General features: G+C 42.9%; 2 protein-coding genes and 1 pseudogene across 2 annotated transcripts; 1 reads left to right on the top strand and 2 right to left on the bottom strand.

Moving 5' to 3' along the window:
• On the bottom strand, positions 2,521-7,963 carry LOC8070628 (IQ domain-containing protein IQM3). Its single transcript, XM_002450230.2, has 9 exons — positions 7,695-7,963; positions 5,786-5,900; positions 5,592-5,657; positions 5,220-5,308; positions 4,968-5,055; positions 4,101-4,247; positions 3,880-3,972; positions 3,305-3,406; positions 2,521-3,214 (listed from the first exon to the last, which is right to left on the bottom strand). The coding sequence occupies exons 1-9, from the start codon at positions 7,892-7,894 to the stop codon at positions 2,750-2,752; spliced, it is 1,365 nt and encodes a 454-aa protein (XP_002450275.1). The 5' UTR covers positions 7,895-7,963; the 3' UTR covers positions 2,521-2,749.
• Positions 16,997-19,815, top strand: LOC8058536 (annotated as a pseudogene).
• On the bottom strand, positions 20,721-25,172 carry LOC8070629 (IQ domain-containing protein IQM3). Its single transcript, XM_002450231.2, has 9 exons — positions 24,705-25,172; positions 24,235-24,349; positions 24,033-24,098; positions 23,645-23,733; positions 23,335-23,422; positions 22,646-22,789; positions 22,436-22,528; positions 21,632-21,733; positions 20,721-21,539 (listed from the first exon to the last, which is right to left on the bottom strand). Exons 1-9 carry the CDS (start codon positions 24,869-24,871, stop codon positions 21,036-21,038), a joined length of 1,368 nt encoding a protein of 455 aa, XP_002450276.1. The 5' UTR covers positions 24,872-25,172; the 3' UTR covers positions 20,721-21,035.

Below are 25,798 nucleotides of genomic sequence, written 5' to 3' on the forward strand. Positions count from 1 at the left end.
CCAAAGGGCAGACAACCTGTTTTGCTTCATATGTAGTGGTGGGCAATTGGTTGCCTTTCGGAAGCATCTTTTTTATGATCTTCAATAACTGCCCAAATGCCTTGTCAGATGTACCATTCTTTGCCTTCCATTGTAGCAATTCTAGTGTGGTACCCAGCTTTTTTTGCCCCTCTTCAGCGGTGGGATATAGCGATTTCCTGTGGTCCTCTAGCATGCGCTCGAACTTGGCTTTCTCTTTATCACTTTCACATTCTCTTTGTGCATCACGGATGGCATCACCAAAAGCATCATCGCCCCGATCATCTTCTGCCGCCACCTCTTCTTCATTATCTCCCCCATTGCAACATCATTGAAGCCACCGTACTGAGCAATAATATTGGCATGGTCCAATTCTTCTTCTTCTTCTTATTCACCTTCATCCATTATAATCCCGCTTTCTCCATGTTTGGTACAACAAATATAGTTTGGTAAGAAACCAGATTTTAATAAGTGTGAATGAAGAGTTCTTGAGTTAGAATATTCCGTCAAATTCTTGCACACGGCACATGGACAGCACATGAAACCGTCCCTCTTATTTGACTCGGCCACACTTAAGAAATAGTGCACGCCATTAATGAACTCTTCGGAGCGCCGATCGGCATTATACATCCAATTACGTGTTACCATCTGCATTAAAGATAACATATATATTATGAAAACCATGCACACATATAGTTTCTCATCTTATTGCACAACATGTCTAAGATACATAGTTGATTAATTTAGGAAAGCTTGGCTACAACAAATACAATCGCAACTAGCATTAAAAAAACAAAACTAAAATGCACTTAAGCAACATAATTAGTTCGCGTCCGATCCCAACTATAATAGATAGATCATTCGCTTGATCAACATCATTGAACTCCTTTCGTCGGCTCACTGCCTCACCACCTTCAGCCTCAACCACCTGTGCAAAAGATTTCTTAATGTGTTCAATGTATTCTTCCTCCCAGTACCAACCTGTACATCCGCCGGTACCGTCCCACTGAAATTAAAAGAGAGAATCAAAAGTTTAATTAATATCATTTAAAAAAATATGCACATATATAAGCAAATGTCTGGAAATAACTCACATTACGATCTGGACACTTGTAGAATATACGACCCTTGTTTACTCCCTCTTTCGACACTTTGTACTCCATCAAAATCTTCTGCCCACACTTGCCACAAGTAATGAGAGGGAGTTCCGGACGGTATCGCTTTTGAACCCGTTGAGAGACTGAAGACCCGGTCACGGTTGCCATCTACTATCCATACTCAATTTTTAAATAATTATAAATTCCACATTTACTAGTAAACATGTATGATACAATGAATATTATATGTAGTAATAAAAATAAATCAAGTGATATTAACAAACCAATTAATTTGAACTATCCTACTTTATATGATCATAAAAATATACTATAATTCATTCTTGCAAAATACATTAAAACTAGGTCAACCATGAAATATGATATATATATGGATACTAATTCATGTGAATGATTCAAAATAACAAAGTGGATTTGAGCTAAAAATGATGGGAACATCACAAGCCAAAAACAACATGAAAAAGACAAGAAAGGCTGAAGTTAGTCACCTCCAAGCACAAAGAGACGATGACGGAGTCGAAGAAGATCAACGATGAGCGTTGGAGATGAAGAACAAATGAAGAACAAGCAAGAAGAAGCTCCAAGAACAACAATGGTGCTCTCGGTTTCAAATGGACAGAGGGGAGGAGGGAGCCGGCCTATAAACCGGACCTTTAGCACCGGTTCAGGGCAAAAACCGGTGCTAAAGGGTTACCTTTTAGCACCGGTTTGTAACACAAACCGGTGCTAAAGGGTTTGCCTCGGCCCGTGGCTCTGGCCGGTGCTAAAGGGGTCTTTAACCCCGGGCCGCAAAAAGGCTGAGGTTTTTGGCCATTTTGAGCATCGACCAATGCCTCATTCTGTAGTAGTGATGGGGCCGTGTCCCTCCACCCCACTCACACATGGTGATTTTTTAAAATATTTTATAAAATTTTCAATTCCACATCATAATTTTTTCACTCATTATAATGATAATATTGTGTTTTTTTATGAATACTAATACATATGCAAAACACATTAAAAACTATCGAGACATACGTACACTTATGTATGTTTTTATCACATTTACGAGATGCCATCATATTGTCCGCTCCCTTAATCAAAAGTCCTGGTTCCGCCACTAGTGCCGTGACCATTGGCCAGGCCATAAGGACAAGCATGATGAAGACAATGAGATTGGCGAAGGCAACGGTGGCAATGCCCATGAGCATGGACATAGCATGGTCCACAAGACTGTTAAGGATCTGTTTGTATACTTTGATCTAAAGTTTAGACCATTTTAGCTTACTTATGTGGTCTAAATTTTTTTAAGACTAGCTAAACTTTAGACATGACTTTGACGTTATGTTTGGAGCCTCAAGAGTTAAAGTGGTCTAAAATTTAGTAGCTAAACTTTGGCCATAGGATATAAACAGGGTCTAACACTATTTCTATAATGACTTAAATCAATAACTTGTGACATTAGGTGAACTTTTCAATATAGCAAATTCAAAGAAAGAACCAAGAAATCCTTCTAGTACACAACACAATCACAATACAGCTCTAAAGTTACATTTTCCAACATACGAACTGCATAGGTTTCTTATTGTCAGTAATGGTAGTTGATCCATGCAGTGCACATGTGATGAGATCGTCTTCTAGGCTTCTAACCTACTAGCCGGGTCATGACATTCTTGAGCTTGTGCAAGCAACGGCGTATGTGGTACTGTTGATGCCCCTGCTAACAGGTCTACCATTTCAAGTGCTTGTATTCTAAGCTCTGTTGGATAATCCTTCACACATCCAATTCTAGGACCAGCTCCAGTGCTCCATTTCAGGGACAACTTTAGGCCAAGTTGATAAGATTCAGACTCACTCTTGGATTTAATCCTCTCAAGAATTGCCTTCTGAGAGACATTAGTGTCTTTGGCGCTGTGTAGGCCACCTGATAAGTTTCTACAGTATGTCAGCTTTGCTTGTTCTGTTGGAGAATCCTTGCCTTCATCATCTTCCTTTGTGTCTACAGAGAGAACCACTTGCGAAGTATTGGTATCAACAACAACATTTTGTGTTTCATTAGGCATTGAATCGTCATGGTAGTCTCCTTTGGTGAATGGCCGCATCTGAATAACCAAAATCAGCTCCATATATATAATAAAACCATCTAGGCAGACATATATAGGTAAGTTAAAGTTATGGTTGTATTAGTGTACCTCAATTTCTTTGACATTAACTCCATTTTCTTCTAGAAATTTCATGAAATTGTTGAGATCCTCTATGCTTGGTTTGTAGTGACCACTATATGCGCAGATCGACTGATCAAGATAAGATAGTAAGAAAACTAGAATTGGACATGTAAACAAACACAAAATCAAGGAAAATATGAATTATGAAAAAAATATTATCATTTGCTCCTGGCCAAAAAGGAAATAGGGAAACAAAGTCGATGGTCTATTGTCCATTAGCTTGATAAGTAGAAAATCCAAAAGTATAGTAAGAAGTATACGACATACCTTATTGCTATTATAACTCCAGAAATCACATCATATATTATTTTTCAAAAGTCCACTAATCCTAGGTAAATATTGCATATAACCTAGAAAATGTATAAAATAGACATGAAATCAAGAAATAGCTAGGAAACAAATACTAGGATGGGAGAGAGGGGGTGGATAGCACTATGTTACATAAGAATATGGTACCAATAAAGTTTATTTGAACCAATAACTAATTATATCACAATAAAATACAAATTTTCATAGGGCATTATTGCACAAAACAATACTACCTTGATTACTCCGGCTTGTACAGTAAATTTCCCAGCCGCTATGGTGGCACCTCCTGCTAAAAAGCTAGAGTGCTGAAATACACCTTTCTCCTTCTGGATGAATAAATCAAGTTATAGAGATTAGTGGTGATCCAAATCATATGCTAAACCAAGTATGATTAATTAAAGACGGTTTCTTAGCAATGCGTGCATGGAAATCCTTGTGAAAGTAGACAAGCTACCTTGCCAGCATAAAGTCTTCTTGTTGTGCTCATGACAAAAATCCAATAAGCCCCTTTAGGACCATGGCTTGTATCAAGTGGTACTCCAGACTGCTTATGGGTAATCTTTCCCTCATTGATAATGTATTCATAGAGCTCACGTTCTTTCTACAAAACATTTACAAAATATATGAACTTACAACCACTTGCTAATAGGTTTACTATAAATAAAATGAAGACTCGGAATTCACTTTTCTAGTTCTTGGTGTTGTGTTGTTTTCCAACTCGAATGTTTTTATATATGTCATGATACGAAGTAGGCCAAGATATGCCCAGTGTTGTAGTGTAACAACAATCGAGACTTGATGCCTTCTAAATTGCAGTTTGTATTACAAGGTAACATAAAAGTAATAAAAATATTACAAGAAAACCCAACAAAAGTTTGTTGAGCATGAGTTTTTTTTAAAAAGGATCATTTATGTTTATACTAAAAGGACAATGGTATTTAACTACAAAATCTTATCTGAACTAAGGTCAAGGCTTGTGGGTGAACTTCATCAAGCCCTTATATAATACACCATCCGCCCCAAATTATAAAGCATTCCAAGAATCCTAGAGAGTCAAAGCATCTCAAGTTTGATCAAAATTATAGAAAGAATTACAAAGAGTTATGACATCAAATAGATATACTATGAAAATATAATTAACAAAAAATCTAATGATACTTAGTTAGTACTATAAATATTATTATTTTATCATATAAATTTAGTTAAACTTGTGATGCTTTGACTCTCTAAGATTCTTGGAACGACTTATAATTTGAGATGGAGGGAGTAATATATATCATGATTTTACATAGATATCCATCTATAGTAGAACATTTCTTACTGGACCAAGATATCTTATGCATTGCTTCTTCAGCAAAGTTCTTGGACACTCGGGAAGATCCACATCTTTTCCATCCCCGACATCAAGCCTACAAATAATTGCAACCTCGCTGAAACTTCCATGCAATAACATTAGCAATTGATATCTCCAAACATTTTTTTTCTGATGTATCTCGATTGTCATATATATGTTATATGAAAAGTGCATCAATTTGTTCCAAAAATGCAACATGCACATATTACAAGTTCTCACCAATAGAAGAAGGGCTGACCAGCTTGGCTTTGGCACCATAAATTATAGTAGAAGTGTAGGTTGTGCCCAGAGCGATGTCGCGAGTCAATCTACACAATAACAAATGTTATAGTGATATAATGCCACCATTAATTATAAAATATTACAAACAAAAAAAATTACAGATAGATAGAAAGAAATTTGTCTAAGAGCAATATGTGGGACTTCTAATGATTAGTGTTCACACTAAGTAAACTTTTCAAATCAAGTGATATTGGAAAGTGGCCTCTTTTTCACCCCACATGTAAGCACATTAGAAAATCTTAAGAATACTATTGAAGTAAAATGGATTTTGTGAATAAATACTACTGGGTTTGTACTAATTGTACTCACAGCCTCGATCCAGTGCTCAAAAGCCAACTTGAGAGCCTTGGCATCCCTAGAGAGACCGTGACCCACCTGTGTCAGCACATAAGTATGGTCAAAAGTCATTAATATAATAGCAATGTAGGAGAACTCCGGAACTAAAGCAGATATCCTAAAATGTATAATTAATCAAGATTTTCTGAGTTAGCAACAGAGACAACCTTCAATGCATTTTGGCTAATACGATTCCAATGTGAGGCAGCAGTCTTAGGCTTGGGTTCGTCGAAGAAGGAGATAGTGTTGTAGTTAAGTCGGGCAAAGTCCAGTGCTTTCCACCTTCATTAACCATCCAATCCATAAACCCCTCAATATCAAATTAAAAGTTATTTAAACACAAATAAAAATCAATTCAGTTTTCTTGGAACACCAGAATATTTCAGAAATGAGAATTTTTTTTCATGGAACAAATCATACATATGAGCACGAACCGGTCTACTTAAACGACTATACCGTGTTCTGTACTTATATGTATCTGATAGAAAAATTGTAGATTTATTTATATGTTAAAATATAAACATGATGATTTTTTATCTAACATGTTTTTTTCCATTCTGGCTTTACACCAAATTAACTTCATAACTAGATGCAAACTATTTATTTGATCACCTCTTATATAGGAGTCCAGACAATTTGCACAAGTGCTACACAGCCTTTTGGGAAGTGCAAGTTGATATCTAGAATCCGCATTATATTTTCTAAACAACATCTCGAGCAAAATATATGTAAAAAAGGTTAATATAATACACCTGGGCTTGCTGACGTCACCCTCCTAGACTCCTCTTCCCTCTCAATTCTGTTCTCACTCATCTCTTTATCTCTCGCAGGCTCACCCTGCTTCTCACAAATTTAGTCAATATTTCCACACTTTTGTTTTCCAAAAAAATGTTCTATGATAACCCCTCTGATGTCTGCTAGATCCTTTTGAAACATAAATTTTATAAAAAGAGGAAGAAATGTAAAGTCCTTTTTATATTTGTTTCGTACATTTTTTAATTTCTTATCAGTTTGATTTTTTTTTCATGACTGTGATATACTTGTCAAGATCTTAAATCTCCAGCTATATAATTGTCACTATATACGAATGTAACTATTTAAAGAAGGTCTACCTATATGTTCATATGTAAAATTGAGCCACTAGAAAATGGTGGGTCATAAGTGAGTCTAATATATGAGTGGGCTGTAAATATACGCATAGCCAGTAGAGAGTTGTGTATTGTTAGCTTTGCTCTAAGTATACAAGTATAGTAAGGGACTGTTAGTAGGTTAAATATTAAGGTGGAGAAGAGAGATGACGATAGAAAAGACATGTGTGTTGAAAATTTATATAGCCAGCTCATGCACAGGAATTAATAAACTTCAGTCACATATGACCTAACTACTATGTATATGAATAGGCTGATAAGCGATGCAATATAATCAACAAAAAGCTGTATTTATGTTGTCCCTGCTCCCTATGAGAAACTACGTACTACGTACATACGCAAATTATTTTTGAAAAGAAAGAAACTACGAATTATCAAATTTGCAAATGCTTCGGGTTCCTCTTCTCACTTTGTGTCCTCTTTTTAATCTTCATCTGGTATCTTCGATTCAATATTCGAAAAAGAAAAAAGAAAAATTTGAAAGAAAAATTAAGAGAAAATATAAAACATGCATGTGCTCTTAATTTATTTTTTAAGCAGATGCTATTATTAACATGATTAATGGTGATTGGTTAATAAATAAAAAGTATTTAATGTAAAACTAGTTTTTGTATTTTAAATACATTATTTGAGGACGAATTTGAAATGCTAGAGTACATTATATGACGGAGGGAGTATGACCTATTGCCCTACTAATTTTCCCGCAAATTTGCCACAGTTTTTTTTTTTTGTCTTCTCTCACAAAGACATCGCTCCAACGAGGACGACGTGCCTGTCCTGGTGGCATCGTACGTTGGAGTTTTGTAGCTAGTGACAGTACACAAAAGAACTCAAAGAAGGATTCAAAACCGTGCCAAAAATTTGCAATCGCGCCGAAACTCTCAGATAATGGGTGTTTGACTTGTTTCGTTGTTTGTTGTTACCATACCAGAGCTCCTCGACGACGACGGCGGAGTCGGCGAGCCTCCGCCTGGTCCGGTAGCTGCGGTACACCTTCTGCAGCTTGGTCGCCGCGCCGCCACTCATCGCGCCGCTCCCCGCCGCCGCCGGGGCCGGCGGGCACCTCGGAGGATCCGCAGCATCGTCCGAGCCGGCCGGACGACGCAGAGCCGCCGGCGCCGCCTCCATTTCCCGACGACTTCGTTCGTTCTCTGAAGAACGAAGGAACGAGCAGCGCAAGAAGTTTTGGTTTGGTTGCCGAGGTCCGAGACAGACGATATTATATATGATGGTAGTGGAGCATCACATTCTTCCCACTCGTTTTGGTGCTTTTGTGCTAGCTAGCAGCTCAGGTCAGGTCAGGTCCACGCTGGGAGCATAGCATAGGTGCTGGTGCCGGCCGGTCGCTCTCCATGCCGGATCGGAGCTCCGGTGGACAGCGTCGTTTGGCCTGCGAATCACTCAAACGCAGAGGCACGCGTGAGAGCTTAGCATCGTGTTTCTATGTGTTAGCGACCCACTGAGATCGCAACCATAAGTTTCCCTTCGCCAAGGACCAACGAGGCCGGCGTTCTAGGGTTTAGTCTGTTACAAAATGGATGATGATCATTTCTTTTCCACTTCCTCTCCTTATCTACTCACTAACCAGCACACAGCGATTACAAGCCCATTCTGGGCTGAGGGCACGTACGTTCCTTACGCGGGCCCTTGTGCTCTTCCTCTGTAGATGGGCTTCCTTGGGCTGGCTGAGGTGAGGGTCCGTGACATCCCCTCCCCCTTGGGAACCGGCTTGACCCCAAGCCGGAGCCTCCGGGAACTGCTGGCGAAGAGCTTCGGCATCTTCCCATGTCGCGAGTGAAGCATCCAGGCCGGACCACTTGATGAGGACTTGAGGTACCGCCCCGTCGTTCCGCGGGTGTAGGCGGCGTTGGAGCACTGCTTCGGGAACTTGAAGGTTGTCGTCGACGTCCGGCAGGGCCGCAGATACCGGAGTGGAGGACGGCGGAGCAGGCTTGAGCAGCGACACATGGAACACGGGGTGGATGCTCGCCGATGGAGGGAGTTCGAGCTTGTAGGTGACGGAGCCGATCTTGTCGACGATCTTGTACGGCCCGAAGTAGCGGAAGGAGAGCTTCTGGTGAGCTCGAGGCGCCAAGGACGTCTGGACGTACGGCTGCAGCTTGAGGAAGACGTAGTCGCCAACGTTGAATGAACGCTCCGAGCGGCGCTTGTCCGCCTGACGCTTCATCCTTTGCTGGGCGCGGTTGAGGTGTTGGCGCACCGCGTCCAGCATGGTGGCCCTTTCGGCCATCATGGCATCCACATCGACATAAGCCGAAACAGAGGAAGCGGAGATACCGAAGTGGCGAGGAGGGTGTCCGTAGAGTACCTCGAACGGTGAACGCTGCAGGGCGGAGTGGAAGCTGGTGTTGTACCAAAACTCGGCAAGCGGCACCCACTTCACCCATTGACGTGGGCAAGAGTGGACGAAGCAGCGCAGGTACGTCTCCAAGCATTGGTTGACGCGCTCCGTTTGACCGTCCGACTGAGGGTGGTACGCAGAGCTCATGGACAGAGTGGTCTGCGCCAAACGGAACAGCTCACGCCAAAACAGGCTTGTAAACACACGATCGCGGTCGCTCACGATGTGTGTCGGCAGACCATGAAGACGGTAGACGTTGTCGAGGAAAGCCTGAGCAACCTGCGGAGCGGTAAAAGGGTGTAACAGAGGTATGAAGTGAGCAAATTTTGAAAAACGATCCACCACGACGAGGAGGCAATTGGCTGCGCCGGAGCGAGGAAGACCCTCAATGAAATCCATGGACACCATTTCCCAAGATTCAGTCGGTACAGGGAGCGGAGCGAGCAGGCTAGGGTAGCGAGCACGGTCGGGCTTCGCCTGAGCACAGACTGAACAACTGGAGACAAACTGTTTGACATCACGCTTCATGCCTCGCCAAGCAAATAGCCTCTTCATCTTGCTGAATGTGACTGGAAAACCAGAATGACCGCCGACGGCGCTAGCGTGAAGAGCAGACATGAGCCGCTGCTGCAGAGGTTGGTTAGAGCCAATCCAGATCCTGTCCCGCAGTCTGAGAAACCCATCACGAAGAGTATATGGTGGACGGGCCTCTGGGTTGATTGCAAGGTCACTGAGCAGCTGAAGCGAGAACGGATCAGACGAGTAGCCGGACATGACATCGGACAGCCAAGTTGGGGAGGACGACGAAATTGCCTGAAGGTGCAGGGGGGCGTAGGGTGCCTGGACAAGGCATCGGCTGCCAAGTTGGAAGTACCAGGTTTGTAGACAATCTTGTATTGCAGACAGGCCAGTTTTGTGTAAAGTTTGAGCTGCCAAGGTGTGTGCAGACGTTGCTCAGTAAGGTGAACCAGGCTGCGATGATCCGTGTATATCACAAATTCGCCATGCTGCAAATAGGAGCGCCACTGCTCAATTGCGACTAACACAGCCAAGTATTCCTTGTCATATGTGGAAAGGCCACGGGTACGAGGACCGAGAGCTTTACTGACAAAGGCCAAAGGATGTCCATCTTGTAGCAATACTGCGCCCACACCCAAGTCGCTTGCATCAGTTTGCAACTGGAAGGGCTTGGAGAAATCGGGTAAGGCCAGAACCGGCGCAGACACCAGAGCATTCTGTAAGGTCTTGAAGGAGGTTGTGTGGTCTGCTGTCCACACAAACAGAGTTCCCTTCTTGAGAAGGTCAGTGAGCGGCCGCGCGATGATGGCAAAGTGACGGACGAACTTCCGATAATATCCCGCCAAGCCGAGGAAGCTGCGGAGTTGTTTGGCATCTTGGGGCAGCGGCCAATCCCGGACAGACTGAATCTTGGAAGGGTCGGTTGCGACCCCTGCTGCACTGACAACATGTCCCAAATACGATATCTGCTGTTGTGCAAAGCGGCATTTGGAGAGCTTGACTTGCCACTTGTCCTGAGCTAGGAGAGTCAGCACCTGGCGCAAGTGGACCAGATGTTCAGCAAATGTTTTGCTATAAATCAGAATGTCGTCGAAAAAGACGAGAGCACAGCGACGCAGGAGAGAGTACAGAGTGGAGTTCATAGCACCCTGAAAAGTGTTTGGAGCACCCGTGAGGCCAAAGGACATAACCGTGAACTCAAACTAACCCCAATGTGTTTGAAAAGCCGTCTTGTGCTCCTCCCCTAGAGCTAGGCGGATTTGATTGAAGCCTGCCCGCAAATCAAGGACCGAGAACCACTGAGCTTGAGAGAGTTCGTCCAAGAGTTCATCCACAATTGGGATAGGAAACTTGCTCTTAACAGTTAGGGCATTGAGCATCCTGTAATCCACGCAAAAGCGCCAAGAGTGATCCTTCTTGCGAACCAAGAGAACAGGGGAGGAGAACGCGCTAGTGCTGGGCTGAATGAGTCCTGATTGCAGCATTTCAGAGACTTGGCGTTCAATCTCATCCTTGAGCGCTGGGGCATAGCGATAGGGCCTGACAGATACCGGCTGGGCCCCAGGAATTAGGGGAATCTTGTGGTCACATGCACGCCGAGGTGGAAGGTCAGACCGTTCTGCAAAAACTTCAGCAAATTCATCCAGGAGGGACTGTACTGCAGGGTCAACTGGAGGCTTTTGAAAGTCCAGAGCATCACTGGCAATGTTGAAGATTTGCACTACCGAGCAGGAATCACAATCAGGATCTGAAAGCTGAGGCAAGCCTTGAAGAATGACCTGGGTAGTACCCTGTTGGAACATGAGCCACTTCTGTTGCCAGTGAACCTTCATAGGTGAAAAGGCCATCAATCAATCCATGCCTACAATCATATCGAAGGCGCCCAGGTCAAGCACCTTGAGCGTCGAGTGGAAAGTATGACCCTGCACAGACCATTCAGCAGAGGGTATTTCCTGGGAACACTGCACGGTACCACCATCAGCTACTTGCACCGAAACAGGTGTTAACAAAGGTTGAACTCCTGGTAACTTGGCTGCCACAGATGAACTGACAAAAGAATTGCTGCTGCCAGAATCAAGCAAAATAAGCACAGAATGACCGCCAATGGACCCCTTGAAAACCAAGGACCGAGGGAGACCCTGAGGGGACAGTGCTGCTGATGATAACAACATGAATGCCTGGGGCGATGGCTCAGGAGGAGATTCTGTACTGTCCGAATCCCAGTCCGAGAATTCGTCCTGAAACAAATTCCATACCTCCTGAAGAGCATGTAGTTGGATGTTGGGGGCACACCGGTGTCCGGGTTGCCAACGCTCCGCGCAGCGAACGCAGAGACCGCGGGCCTTGCAGTAGGAGCGAAGTGTTTGAAGACGATCATCCAGATGTCCTGAGCGTGGAGGAGGACGACGCTCCTCCTGGGTCCGCTTGTCGTCAGCCGGGGCAGGGGCAGCAGTACGAGGGGGCTGCGACGGCGAAGCAGCATGCCCCCCTTTGTACGCTGCGGGCTTGGAGAAGGTGCCCGGATCAGACTTGCGAACCTCCTTCCGACAGCCCGGCTCGACGGCTTCTTCCTGCAAAAGCGCCAAAGTGCAAGCAGCATCGAGAGTAGCTGGACGTTGAACAAGAACAATAGCCCGGATATCCTCGCGGAGACCATCAATGAAACGAGTAGTATGGGTGAGGTGATCTGGGATATCATTGTAGGCCGAGAGTTGTTCAACTAGGTCGACAAATCGATCGACATAGTCTTGGACAGAAGAGGTTTGTTTGATGTGGAATAACTGGCGAATGAGGAGTTCATGCTGATCACGGCAAAAACGCTCGCGAATCAGGCGACAGAAGGAGGGCCAATCAATTCCCGTGACTTGGCGCTCAACAGACTGCAACCAGCGACGGGCGGCACCGGTAAATTGCATTGTGGAGCACTTCACCCACATTGACGGGTCGACAGAATAGAGATCGAAGTAGTTGTGCGCACAGGTCATCCAGTATTGGGGATCGTCGCCATCGAACTTGGGGAAATGCATTTTAGGTAGGTGGCCGAGATTTTGGTGGTGGGAAGGGTGGTGGTCGGAAGGTCTGGTGGGCGCACGGACATAAGCAGAGGAATCGGGCGGGGGGTCGGGATTGGGAGGAGGATACATACCATTGGCCGGGTTCGGAACCATGGTCGTGACCGAGCCATGGAGCCGTTCCCGTGGAATCGATTCGACGCGGTGCCCATGGTGCCAGTCGACCGTGAATCCGCCAGAGAGTTGCGCGGCGGCGGCCGACTCGTGACGAAGCCCCGGCTGAGGACGCGGAGGCCAAGTCACCATGGATCTGGATCGGTGGAGGTCGTGGCGGATGTCGTCGACGTAGCCGTCGATCTCGGTGCGCCAGGCCTGGAGCTCGCCGACGGACTGCTCCACCGCCTCGACGCGGTCGTCGCGCTCGTCGCGGATCTCATTGAGGCGGATGAGCTCGAGGTCGAACATGCGCTGCTCGAGGTCGGAGACGCGCGCGTCGAAGTGGGAGCCCCAGTTGTCGGCGACGATGGCGGCGGTGAACTGGGCGGAGGCGAAGTTCTCGAGCGACAGAAGGCGGGCGTCGACAGACCCCTCGCGCTCCTGGAGGGACGCCGATGCGTCGTCGATGCGCTTCTCCAAGCGCTCCCAACGCTCGGCGGAGCGTTTGTCGAAGGAGTCGAACCGCTTGAGCATTTCGTCGAGCGCCTTGGAGACGACAGGATCCATGGCGCCGCGGGCACGCTGCAGACGCGTGAAGTGGTGGTGGGGCGGCGGCGCGGACTCCAGAGCGCGCCGGCGCCTGGATCGGAGTCTCTGATACCAGATATGTTAGCGACCCACTGAGATCGCAACCATAAGTTTCCCTTCGCCAAGGACCAACGAGGCCGGCGTTCTAGGGTTTAGTCTGTTACAAAATGGATGATGATAATTCCTTTTCCACTTCCTCTCCTTATCTACTCACTAACCAGCACACAGCGATTACAAGCCCATTCTAGGCCGAGGGCACGTACGTTCCTTACGCGGGCCCTTGTGCTCTTCCTCTGTAGATGGGCTTCCTTGGGCTGGCTGAGGTGAGGGGCCGTGACACTATGTCCTCAACCCTAACCCTAATAACCTGACCTCGTGAAGTTGTGCAGGCTCTCAAGGACGGGCATCATTTAGTTCTCAGAAATTTTGCAAATTTTTTCGAGATTTTCCGTCACATCAAATCTTACGACACATGCATAGATCATTAAATATAGGTAAAAAAATAACTAATTATACATTTTGTTTGTAATTTGCAAGACGAATCTTATAAGCCTAGTTAGTCTATGATTATATAATAATTGTCAAATACAAACCGAAAATATTACACTAGCCATTTTGCAAAGTTTTCTAGCCCAAGGCTCCGCCAAGACTGGGTACGTATCACGATGGAGAGAAAAACAGAATCCGATCCATGGATATATACTGGTCTCAAAGTGACCAACTTTTATAAGAGATAGAATTTGTACCATTATCCAAAAGAAAAACGACAGTGACACAAATCTAAAGTGTGGCACGCGCCACGTGTTAGAGACAATGTTGTTAAAATTCTTCACTAAATATAAATGATTGTCGATTTGTCGTACTGATTAGCTTGCCGTAGTGGCGAATGCAGCTCAAGAAATAACCTAGGGTGGACTTATGCTATAAAATTTTGGCAAACCAATGGCAATATAAGCCAATAAATTCCTTAAGTTACTTTGGCAACATAATAATTTAACCAATATTGAAGTTTTCAGCATATATTTTCTACATCAAAATTAGAGAAGTTTGTTCCTTAAATTAAGAGAAGACATGCATACTAATACTAATACTTATAGTTCTAAACTGACTTCAACAAATTATTTGATGATTCATCCTTAATCAAATTTTAAACAATTAACTATGTGAAAATGGTAAAGAAAAAATAAAGATACCTGCAGCCCGACGTAGGTTTTTAGGTTCCGCAAGTTTGTGAATTAGCGAGAGAGACGACAGGAAAGTCAGAAGTCGAGAATAGCAAGAAACGTGAGAAATGCCGATCGTATTCTTATTGCGCTTTGTGGGTTGTGGTTTTCTATATAGGCTGAACCACATATGATGGTCCAATACGTCTAGGTTGTCTTCAACCTGCATCGAATACTCCAAAAGCCTTTTCTTTTTTTGTACTAAAGTTTAAAATTTCTATGGGGTGTCAGATCAGCCCAATAGAACCTAGGGCGGCCGCCCTAGTTCGCTCTAGTGGTGGATCCGCCTATGCCTTGCCGTCTCGTTCTTTAGTTTTGCTTTTGATTTTTTTTTCAGTCTGAGACTAAGACTATAACTGTAATAAATGTTGGTTGTGTGAATAACTCGTGAAAAATACCTGAATAAAGTTTATTTTTATAAAATTTAATTCATTTCATCCTTTTGATTCAACCTCAACCTTAATCAAAGCCAAACAAGGAAAAAATATGCATGTAAAAGGGCTTGTAGCCTAGTAGTTATAAGAGGTTTAGTAGCATTTCGGTCTTAGGTCGACTCTCCATAAGATCAAATTTAAATAGACCTGCTTGTGTGTAAGAGTCGTGGCTCCTAGTTTAAAAAATTCCTGTCGTCGACAAAAGCTGGGTTCAGGAATTTTCTTGCCTAGCATGGTTGAAATCTTCTACTTTATTAACTACAATGCTCCGAGGGAGGTCATGACAATAATACTTTCAGAAGCTACAATAGCTTCAGGAGAGAGGCAAAAAAACTACATTAGCTCCAAGAGAAAGAAGATAGGGACCATGGAAATTGCTAGAAAAAAGTGAAGAAAACACAGAGTTGTAGGAACAAAAAAAAATTCTTATATTAGATGGATAGTAGCTTAGACTTTTCTATTCATATTTAGACCTACTACTACCGCAGCTATCACGGTTGCCCAATTTTGCTCTTGAACTATAAAACCAATTTTTTTTAAAACCCCTCAACTTTTAAAACCATTTATTTTTCTACCTTGGGTGGTTTTGATTATGGTTTCGCTAATGTGGCCCCACATGAGAGAGGGTAAATTAGACTAAGTTGAAAGTTTGGGAAGGTAAATAAGACTAGAAATATTGTTTTGAAAAAATATCCAAAAAGTCACATTTTTCCAAAAATGTATACAAATATTTTTACATGAAAATATAATACAATTAAGAATCCTAAAATCTAGTTTAATCTTAGAAAATTTATTTTATCTCAAAAAAAGTATGTAACTAGTTTTAGTTTTTTTTACTGAAATCATGCTCTATCTTAGGCCGCCTAGCTAGAAATTGTTTGGATCTTGATGGACTCATTTGCTTCTTATTTGTTAGTAAAAACTGTAGTTATTCTATTATAATTAGTCAATGTTGATTGTCTGGACTATGATAGAAGCCAATGGATATCTTGTCGCGCATATGGATGTATGCACCCTTTGTTGAATATATTTATTTATGTTTTATAACATATTAAATTTACTTAAGTTCTAATACAAATGAATTATGGAGCATATCATGTCACAGGGTGTCCACTAACGCTTCTACGTAGTCTGGACGACCAATATGACTAACTATAATACTCCCTTCATCCCAAATTATAAAAGTTATTCCAAGAATCTTGGAGAGTCAAACTTTTCTAAGTTTGACCAAATTTATATGATAAAATAATTATTATTATGATACCAACTAAGTATCATTAGATTCTTTTTAAATTATATTTTCATAATATACTCACTTTACATTACAAATCTTAGTATTTTTCTCTATAAATTTGGTCAAACATGAAAATGCTTTGACTCTCCAAGATTCTTGGAATGACTTACAATTTGGGATGGAGGGAGTAGATAACAAGAGTTCCAGTAGCAAATAAGCACCAACATGAGCCCATCCAAGACCCAGTCAATATCAAGTTAGGCACCATGAGGAAGATCATGGTTTTATGAGAGAGAGAGAGAAAAAAAATCTAAATTAGTTTAATAACTTTTCAACATAAAACAATTTTCCTAAGATTAAATAAGATTTGAGAAACTTTTAATTACATTATTTTCTATATAAAACTATTTTGATAGATTTTTATAAAATATTTTTATAAAATTTTAGATATTTTTAAAAATATTTCTAGTCCGGTTTACCTGGAACTTTTGAGTTATTCTGAGTTAGTCCCCACTGACGTGATCCAATATAACCAAAACCACTATAAAAATCATTAAAGTGAAAAAGGTTTCAAAGTTAGAGATGGAAAAACTAGTTTTTTTGTTCAAAACAAAAAAGTAATTAGAGAGGAAATCGGACGACCGCCAATAGTTGACGAGTCTAAATTATACCTTTTCGTAAATTTATATTAAAAATGAAACCACATGGCCGACCTTATCCATGCGTGGCCCATCCCATCTGCGCTCCGTGCCTCGTCGGCCCCGGCCTGTTCGCGACCTGCGTCTCCCTCCTTGCGGCCGCTCCCAACAAATCCACAGAGACCATGGCTGGCGGAACTGGAGCCCCGCCCGACCAGCGCAAGCGCAAGGCTCCGGCCCCCGCCGCAGGCGCCGAGGACGAGGAGGAGGTGGAGGCGGAGGTGGAGGAGCTGGAGAGCGAGGTAGCCGATCTGGACCGCCGGACCCTCGAGCACCTCCGCCGCACCGCCACGCGCCTCTCCGACGCTGCCTTCTCCCGCCTCGCCGCGCTCCGCCCTCCCGCACGCCTCGGTACGCCCCCCCACCCTCTTCCTGCCAGCCAAGCTACCGTGCTGTGCTAGGGTTTGAGTTGAGACTGCTCCGCGGGTGGAGATTAATTTTGGACTAGAAAACACGGGCTAATTTTGTGTAGGATACTGGCTAATATGAAAATGCTAGATGTGTATGTTTATATCCTCAGTAGTGCTTGAATTGGTGTATAATGGTGTAAACTCATTTGGAATATATACAGCACCAGTGGTTCAAGTTTGCAGTGTACAACTGAAGCAACAATATAGGAGGCCCAAATTAAAAATGTAAATATTGTATAGAAGTGTCTTAAATTGTCTATCAATAAGATAAAAATGTCAAGCATTGTTTATTGATAATGAGAAACAAACCGCAGAAAGCTTCTTTTTTTTTTAAGATTTGTATTGCTTATTTACAGACAGTGGGCTTGTGTATGGTCTGTCTATTTGATGGATAATTTGTGATTATTATGTGATATGATATATATAACAAAAGGTCTTAACCAGAAGTAGTAGTTGTAATTACTTAGAAAGTGAGAATAAAAAAAATGAATTCTCTAAATAAAGAGGTACACGTGATCTGCATATTTGTTGCTAAAAAAACGTGATCTGCATAATTTAATTAGCAAGTTCTATGCTATTTGCACAAAGGCCTTGGCACAAATAAACAAACTGATCTAGATTAGAATTGAGTCCGAGTTATTGTTTATAATGCGTAAATGTATGAAGATATATGGCACTTGCATTGCAAGGATATGAAGCTGGGTTGGGCATAAGTCTCTGATATAGTCATATGTTCCCAAAATAGCTATCAAAGCATGAAATTGGTGCAAAGCAGGCACAGTGAAATCAGCTGTGCAAGGAATAGTTTGTGGCTTTGTGAACAGAGGATATCAAAATATAAATTGGTGATACCAGAAGTGACACTGCAGTTTAATATTACTTCCCTTATCTCTTTCCACCAGAAGAATGACATATAATAACTTAAGATTAAATGTTCCCATGATGCGATTACCGATTATCATAAATGGGTGCTTAGAATAGTATTCAGAATCAGTAAAACTCATGCAAGGACAAGGGACCTACTAATACATGGGCAACATTCTGTATCTGTTTTTTTTAGAAATGTCAACATATGTGCACAACGTTTTCTTATAAATCAATCTCTCTTAAACCAGCTATATAATTTTTTCATATGAAAATTACTTCACTCATAGTCAGACTGTACAAGCAAATATCAGCAATTGAATGGTGAAATACATACAAGGCTATGAGTTGTAGTTCTATACACTACTGCTAATATTTATAGCTAGCCTTTTTCTCTTTCTTCTCAACGTATTTGTCCCCTAGTCTTCAAAAACTACAGGTGTTTACATTGAAAGGTACAGGACACAGCATGAAAACATGCAACAGTAACATAGATGGCCGAAACCTGTTCGGTGTTCACCTTTCGCTTGGGCTTCAGTACGCGGCCTACTAGGCCCAGCCATGGTCCAGTCGTTCACTTGTCTGCAGAAGCATCACTACTCATCATTTTCCTCCGTTGTCACAAAAACAGAAGTCAGTCATGGCCAGGTATAGAGTAGAGAGGGTAGAGGCATAGAGGCATGATGCTGGGGTGGGGTGCTCACTGGCAGGGAGCTCTGGTGGTCAAGCTCGCCATACTGATACTGGTGGATCCGCCCCTGATCTGCGTCGTATAAATTACTCCCATTCCATTCTCCATGAAATATATGTTTTGATATTGCGCTTATAAACATGTAGATGTTACTATATTTTTCAAAAAACATCGTCTGAAGTTAGAGAAGTTTGACAAAGCCAAGGTGAACTATAATTTGGGAAGGGGGGGGGGGGGGGGTCTCAAATGATTATATTATCTTAATGTACCAAGTTATGGTTACACAGTTCAAACACCTATCAAAATTTATAAATGTCTAATCATTTACATTTGCTGCTGCTTGTTTGCCACAATTCGCTTGTATTGCTCAGTTAATTTCAGAAAATTTAGAACTCCAACATTTGTGGAGACAACTGATGTTTCCTGAGCTCAGCATGCTTTGATTTACTATGTTATAGTTTTTGTTTATTACATTAATAATTGCTAATATGTCCATGGATTTTGCAGAAGTTCCAGCTGTCTCGGAAACATCAGTTGCTGAAGATGACCAAGAGCTTGAGAAAGTGAAGATCCTCAAATCCAAGATCAAAGCTAATATTGACGATTTGCCCAAGGTACTTGAGAAAATAAATGAAACCATTGCTCGGTGTGAGAAGTTTTGTTGATATGCATCCAGTGTTTCGAAGAAACTGTAGAGATTGACACGTCTAAAGCAGATTGTGTGCTTGTTCATGGCTAGTTTGCATCCTGACTTTTTACTGAATTATATGTCTAGAGCAGATTGTGTAATGTTTGTAATCTATAGTAGTAACTCATTTCATCATGAAGACAGCAAGAACCTTTCTCCCCTTCCATATCTCACGCTCCTTCGCCTCCATCGTCTACCCTGGCTTTACCCTTCACGTGTGTGCTTTTTGTCCTGAAACGGTATTCTCTTTAGGAGCGGTACGTGTACGTCGAAATACGGAGCACGAAGAGAAAAAGAAGATATGATTTCTAGGCCTGTCTGCAATGATGGGCACCAGGAAGTTGAAGACTGGTGCCGTTTGTCGACGATGGAGGGGCATACTGTGATCAGAGATGGTTGCTCTTGGTGGATTAGTGCTGGACGAAGGACCGTGAAACCCGTTGCTCTTGGTGGATAGTGCTGGACGAAGGACCGTGAAACCCCTACTAGTTGCTAATAATTTAGGGAGTAATTAGTTTTTGTATTCCTAACCCCATGTAGCAGTCTGCTGCACGGGGGGCGCCACTCGCGCATTATGTTGTGAACTCTGTCTCCTCCTTATTTATATAATGCCGGGTAACCGAATCTTAAAAAAAAAGCAATGATGGGCTTCAGCACAAAAGCTCTCCACTCTGCAGCTAGCTGTCTTTGTTCGTTTAGCATAAAGTACTGTTCGCTGATTTATTGTGAGAAAAAAAACACTATTGAACGACCAACAGAAAAAACACTGCTAAATGACTGACAGATTCGGTTGATAAGCTTAACGAACAGACAAATGTAAAACAGAAAGACAGAAAGTACTGTTTGCTGATAAGCCATTACATTACAGAATATAAAACACACCCGGTTCGTTTGGCTGATAAGCTATGGCTTCGTTTGACTGATAAGCTATGGTAGAAAATGCTGTTTAGAATTCTCGATGGCCAGCAGAGTGCTGCTGAGCTGAGTCTGATGGCTAGCAGACTACTGCGTCTGATGATGGCCGACTACTGCTGCTCCGAGTCTGATGGGCAGCAGACTACTGCTGAGCTGAGGACTGACACATGTAATGCTGTGTTCATTATTCCATTTACAAAGGATACAATATAAGCAAATTCCTTAACCACGGTAATGAAACATACTATCACATCTGCTTCAAAGCTATTCATATCTGAAATGTGCGCCTATTTCATTTGGAGAACATTGCACTGTGCTTCTCTGAATGGAACCACAGAACAGCGGAGAAGCAGCATGGACAAACCAGGCATGTGATCTTTGCAGTGCCGAAAAATGACATTCCAGAATAACAGTAACAACAGCTGAAAAGCATGGTTTCGTGCTATTTGCGTGGCATAATAAGCTACTCTAAATTCCTAACTTGGCTGCGGCACGGAGGCCTGAATTGGTGCGAGCGGTGATGTTGGCGACGTGACTTTAGTGGGGGACAAAGGAGGCAGTCTCCTTGACGCCGACGGAGTCGATGCTCTTGGCGACAGATCCACCATCTCCAGAGCCTGCATCCGGAGCTCCATTGGGTAGTCCTTGACACATCCAATTCTTGGACCAGCTCCAGTGCTCCATTTAAGGGACAACCTGTGCCCAAGCTGATAGGACTTGGACTCGCTCTTGGATTTCATCCTCTCGAGAATCGCCTTCTGGGGGACTTCAGTGGCTCTGGGGCTTTGCAGACCGCCTGATAAGGTCCTTTGGTAGGTTGGCCTGGCTTGTTCTTCAGGAGCGTTGTCTCCATTGCTTTCTGTGGTGTTTAGAGGGGGAACCACTTGTGGAAGATCTGTCTCCATGATAGCTGAAGTAAACTTCTGTGAGTCATTAGGCACTGGATCTTCATTGTAGTCTTCTTTGGTGGATGAGCGCACCTGTGACCGAAAACAAAGCTCACTAAATGAAACCATATACCATTTGGTGGCATGAGCATATTTTCGACTGTTAATGGTTAAAGATAATGTACCTCAACTTCTTTGAGGTCGACTCCATTCTCTTCAAGGAAGTTCATGAAATTGTTGAGGTTCTCTTCACTAGGTTTGTAGTGACCGCTGTACGCCCAGATGGACTTAATCCAGAACAAATAGAAAAATTTAGCCAAATGCACACTAACACGACATAATCAAAGTAACAAAATGAGATTATTATATGCTGCATAGCTCAAAAGTAGAAGCATGAGTCCACATTAACTTGCAGTGGTTGAATCAAGATAAGTAGATATCTGATGTGCCTAGACAGAAGCAGAATCAGAAAGTACAGTTTCCAATATGCTCTGAAAAAGGTTGTGCAAAGATATTCTATGTGTTAGAATGTATATGTCCTGTGTGTGTGCGTATATGGTAGGCCTGAGCCTGGTATAGCCGGCCGGCCCTGTAGTTGGTTAGAGAGATATGAGATCTCTGTTGGTTCTGTTTCTATAAACCACGAGATCTCCTCTCCCCTATATATATGTACTAAGGTCTCTCCAATCAATTCAATCTATCATTCCCCGCAATCTTCATTGCTTTCACTATGCATGGATATCAATGTTCTGGTTTATATTTTATATTTGTCCTTTAGAAACGGATGGCCAAAAACAGTTAATCATGGTAGCCCATGGAACAGAAAAGAATGGTTTGGAGGATCGCGCAGAGTGAATGAATCAACCCATAGACACAAAATAAAACTTTTTGACAAAATGTAAGAAGAGCACAAGCAGGAATACCAAGAAAGTAAAATACTGCCATATAAAACAAACATTCCAATAGGCAGTGGTTGCTAAAAAGAATACCTTGATTACTCCATTTTCTGCAGTAAATCTCCCAGCAGCTATAGTTGCACCTCCTGCCAAAAAGCTGGAGTGCTGGAATACGCCTCTCTGTTTCTGATGGATATATAGAAATAGGTTTAGCAGAAGTAAAGTAACAAAATGCAAAAAAGATATAATATTGTTTCAGCGCAGTGGAAAGTCATTGTAAGACAGTAAGAGTAGACAAATTACCTTGCCAGCATAAAGTTTTTTTGCTGTACTCATAACAAATATCCATTTAGTCCCCTTAGGACCACTTGTATCAAGTGCTTCTCCAGACTGTTTATGGATAACTTTTCCCTCGTTAATGATGTATTCATAGTGCTCACGCTCTTGCTGCAAAACAATGGACAAATATCGTTTTATTAGTCATCCAAAGAGTTTGGTAAAACTTAAAACAAACCCCCATTTTCCTGTTAACTATGTTTAACGTTGCAAAAAAACAATTTTAGTTTTATTAGTCATCCAGATTCATAAAAAAAATGAAATATAATGTGAATAATAGCTGGCCAGGGTGCGACTGGATTCCATTCATATTCCAGATGTAACAATAATGCAGACTTGAGGCTACATCAAATGCACTTCATATATAAATAAATACAAACTTGGGATTTGATAAAACATACATGTTTTATCTGATAAAATAAATAAATACAAACTTGGGGAAAATGTTTTTATTATTAGAAAAGATAGTGATAAAATCAACAAAAGGTGCGTTCAAAAAATAAAATGAACAAAAGAAAGTTTTATGACACCGACATGAGGTTGTGTGGATGAAGTGAGTCAGGCCATCTTACTGCTCTTCACAGAAAAGTTTCAGCAAGGATATATGTCACTGACTCTAAATAAAGATAGGCAGCTGTTGGTGGAACATATCTTACCGGACCAAGATATCGAATGCATTGCTTCTTCAGCAAAGCTCTTGGACATTCAGGAAGGTCTAGATCCTTTCCCTCTCCAACATCAAGCCTATATATGCACAAAACCAACTAAATTGTCATGCCATCAAACTGACAACTGAAATTCCAGCTATGAAGAGACATTCCTATGGTAGCTGAAATTTCTGGTACGATTAGACATTTGAATATGTACATCTCTTTTCCATCTGTTGTGCCAGTTGTGCTATTTTGTTCAAACAACAGAATTTGCCAATGCGATTACGTCTTCTGGAAGTTGCAGTGAGGTTCTTACCAATAGAAGAATGGCTGGCCTGCTTGGCTTTTGCACCATTCATCGTAGTAGAAGTGCAGGTTGTGCCCATATCTATGCCGCGGGTCGATCTACACACAGAACAAATGAATAAGCTACAAAGGCTCCATTGCAATTTAGCTTCGCAAACAACTGACTATCACTGTATAAAGAAACGGACATAACTTTTATGAGCTGAACAGGTGGGCATTTTTATGAACCATGTTCACACATGACTACAGTCCAAGTCAAATGATAATGGAAAGTAGCCTCTTTTCACACACACACACACACACACACACACACACACATAGGAACACCACCAAATCCAAAGCAATTGTACTAAACTAAAAGGCAGTACTAGTGGATTATAGTACGGTTATGTACTCACCGCTTCGATCCAGTGCTGGAAAGCCAGCTTGAGGGCCTTGCCGTCTCTGGATAAACCCTGACCCACCTGTTGCAATTGCAATGCAAGCCAGTGACTGACATGAGCAACAGAGGACTGAAGAAGTCTGAAGCAAATTGGTTTCTGGTGAACACGAGGGGCTTTTTCTCTGGAACTGGTAGTGGTAGCAGTTGGGAGTTGGGACCTTGGACGCGTTGAGGCTGACGCGGTTCCAGCGCGAGGCGGCGGTCTCCGGCTTGGGCTCGTCGAAGAAGGAGACGGTGCTGTGCTCCAGGCGCGCGTAGTCCAACGCCTGCCACCTTCATTCATCATCCCAATCACAAATCCTACCTATCAGTCTCAATCAAAACTCTACCTCATCAGGAAAAACAGAAAACTTTTTCGTAACCATCAAGAGGAACCAAATTCAGTCATTTTTTTTCACTGGGAGGGAGACACCAAAATTTCCGCAAACCAAAGGAGAGCCCTTTCGATGGAACGGAACGCAACACACGATCCAGCAAGAACCAGGGGAAAAGCCAATCCAAGAAGACCATTGGGGGGGCCGCATGCCGCCGCTCTTGTTCAGCACCAAATCGAACCGAACGGAACAGAGGGGAAAGAACCACACCACCAGAGCCCAGAGGCATGGGCATCCGAAAGAAGGTGCCATACCAGAGCTCCTCGACGACGACGGCGGAGTCGGCGAGCTTCCGGCGGGTCCGGTAGCTGCGGTACACCTTCTGCAGCTTGGTGGCCGCGCCATTCTCGCCGGGGCCCTCCACCGGCGGCGACGGAGGAGGCTCCAGCTTATCCGGCCTCGCCGCCTCCACCACCTCCATTCCTCTGAGATTGGGGAGCGAGCGAGGGGTCCGACGCGCTAAACTTGGACCGAGCCGGCAATCAGTTCGTCCGCGGAGGCGGAGGGCGAGAATGGCTCTGCGCCCGGCACTCGTGCAGTGTGTCAAGTATGAAGGACGAGGAGGAGGGGCAGGTGGGGAGTTTAATCCGTGGATTAACACCGGGGGAATAATTAAAGGCGATTAATCGAGAACAGGGGAGCAGGGCAGGGATCGGGGTATCGCATTCGCGGGAGGAACGGGAACCGGCCCGCGGATACGACGACGACGACGAGTCGTTGGCGCTACCTACCGGTTCTTGGCTCCTGCTCCGTGGCAGGGGGTGGCGCCATAACTGCGCGTGGCTGGCCCACTTGTTATCCATCGTGTGTGGCTAGTCCACTTGTCACCGTAATTTCTATATGTAATATTTATAGAAATTAAATTAATAGATATAGAAATTATACGTAGTTTTTTATTAGGATTGCTAACTAGCGCATGAGCAAAGGGACTGATGTTACTGTACCAGAGGTCTGTTATGATTCTTAGCCTGAAGTTTATTAGATATCTGAAATTTACGATTAAGGGTCTATTTGATTAGGTTCTAATTCTTGCCTAATCAAAATTATGACAAACAAAAATCGTCATTTTAGAGACCAAGCTGTTTTCAACTTAGACCTCTAAACTTTAGCCAGTAAACATTAAATTCTGGAGCTGTTTTGATCTTGAGCTAAAGTCTATTTCTAATTCAATTAAAAGACATATCTCTTTTGTTCCACGCCTCAGTGCAGGATAGAAGTAAAATGAGGGGTACAAATGTCTTTTGGCAAGGGAGAACCAAACTTCAAACCACTTCGCTCATATATTTAGCTCAAATGGATTTTTAGGGGGTGGGCTAGTGGCTAAAGTTTAGAGAAGGAGATCAGGCAG

Source organism: Sorghum bicolor, chromosome 5 (assembly GCF_000003195.3).
Source record: "Sorghum bicolor cultivar BTx623 chromosome 5, Sorghum_bicolor_NCBIv3, whole genome shotgun sequence".
NCBI classification, from domain to species: Eukaryota; Viridiplantae; Streptophyta; class Magnoliopsida; order Poales; family Poaceae; genus Sorghum; species Sorghum bicolor.

What these genes read in the sequence shown, in the direction of transcription:
- LOC8070628 (XM_002450230.2), bottom strand. Translation starts at nt 7,894, where the DNA reads ATGGAGGCGGCGCCGGCGGCTCTGCGTCGTCCGGCCGGCTCGGACGAT. An exon ending in TTAGCCAAAATGCATTGAAG is followed by an intron (nt 5,658 to 5,785) that starts GTTGTCTCTGTT and finishes GTGCTGACACAG; the next exon opens with GTGGGTCACGGTCTCTCTAG. An exon ending in TTAATGTCAAAGAAATTGAG is followed by an intron (nt 3,215 to 3,304) that starts GTACACTAATAC and finishes TTGGTTATTCAG; the next exon opens with ATGCGGCCATTCACCAAAGG.
- LOC8070629 (XM_002450231.2), bottom strand. Translation starts at nt 24,871, where the DNA reads ATGGAGGTGGTGGAGGCGGCGAGGCCGGATAAGCTGGAGCCTCCTCCG. An exon ending in TCAGCCTCAACGCGTCCAAG is followed by an intron (nt 24,099 to 24,234) that starts GTCCCAACTCCC and finishes CAATTGCAACAG; the next exon opens with GTGGGTCAGGGTTTATCCAG. An exon ending in GGCCAGCCATTCTTCTATTG is followed by an intron (nt 23,423 to 23,644) that starts GTAAGAACCTCA and finishes GTGCATATATAG; the next exon opens with GCTTGATGTTGGAGAGGGAA.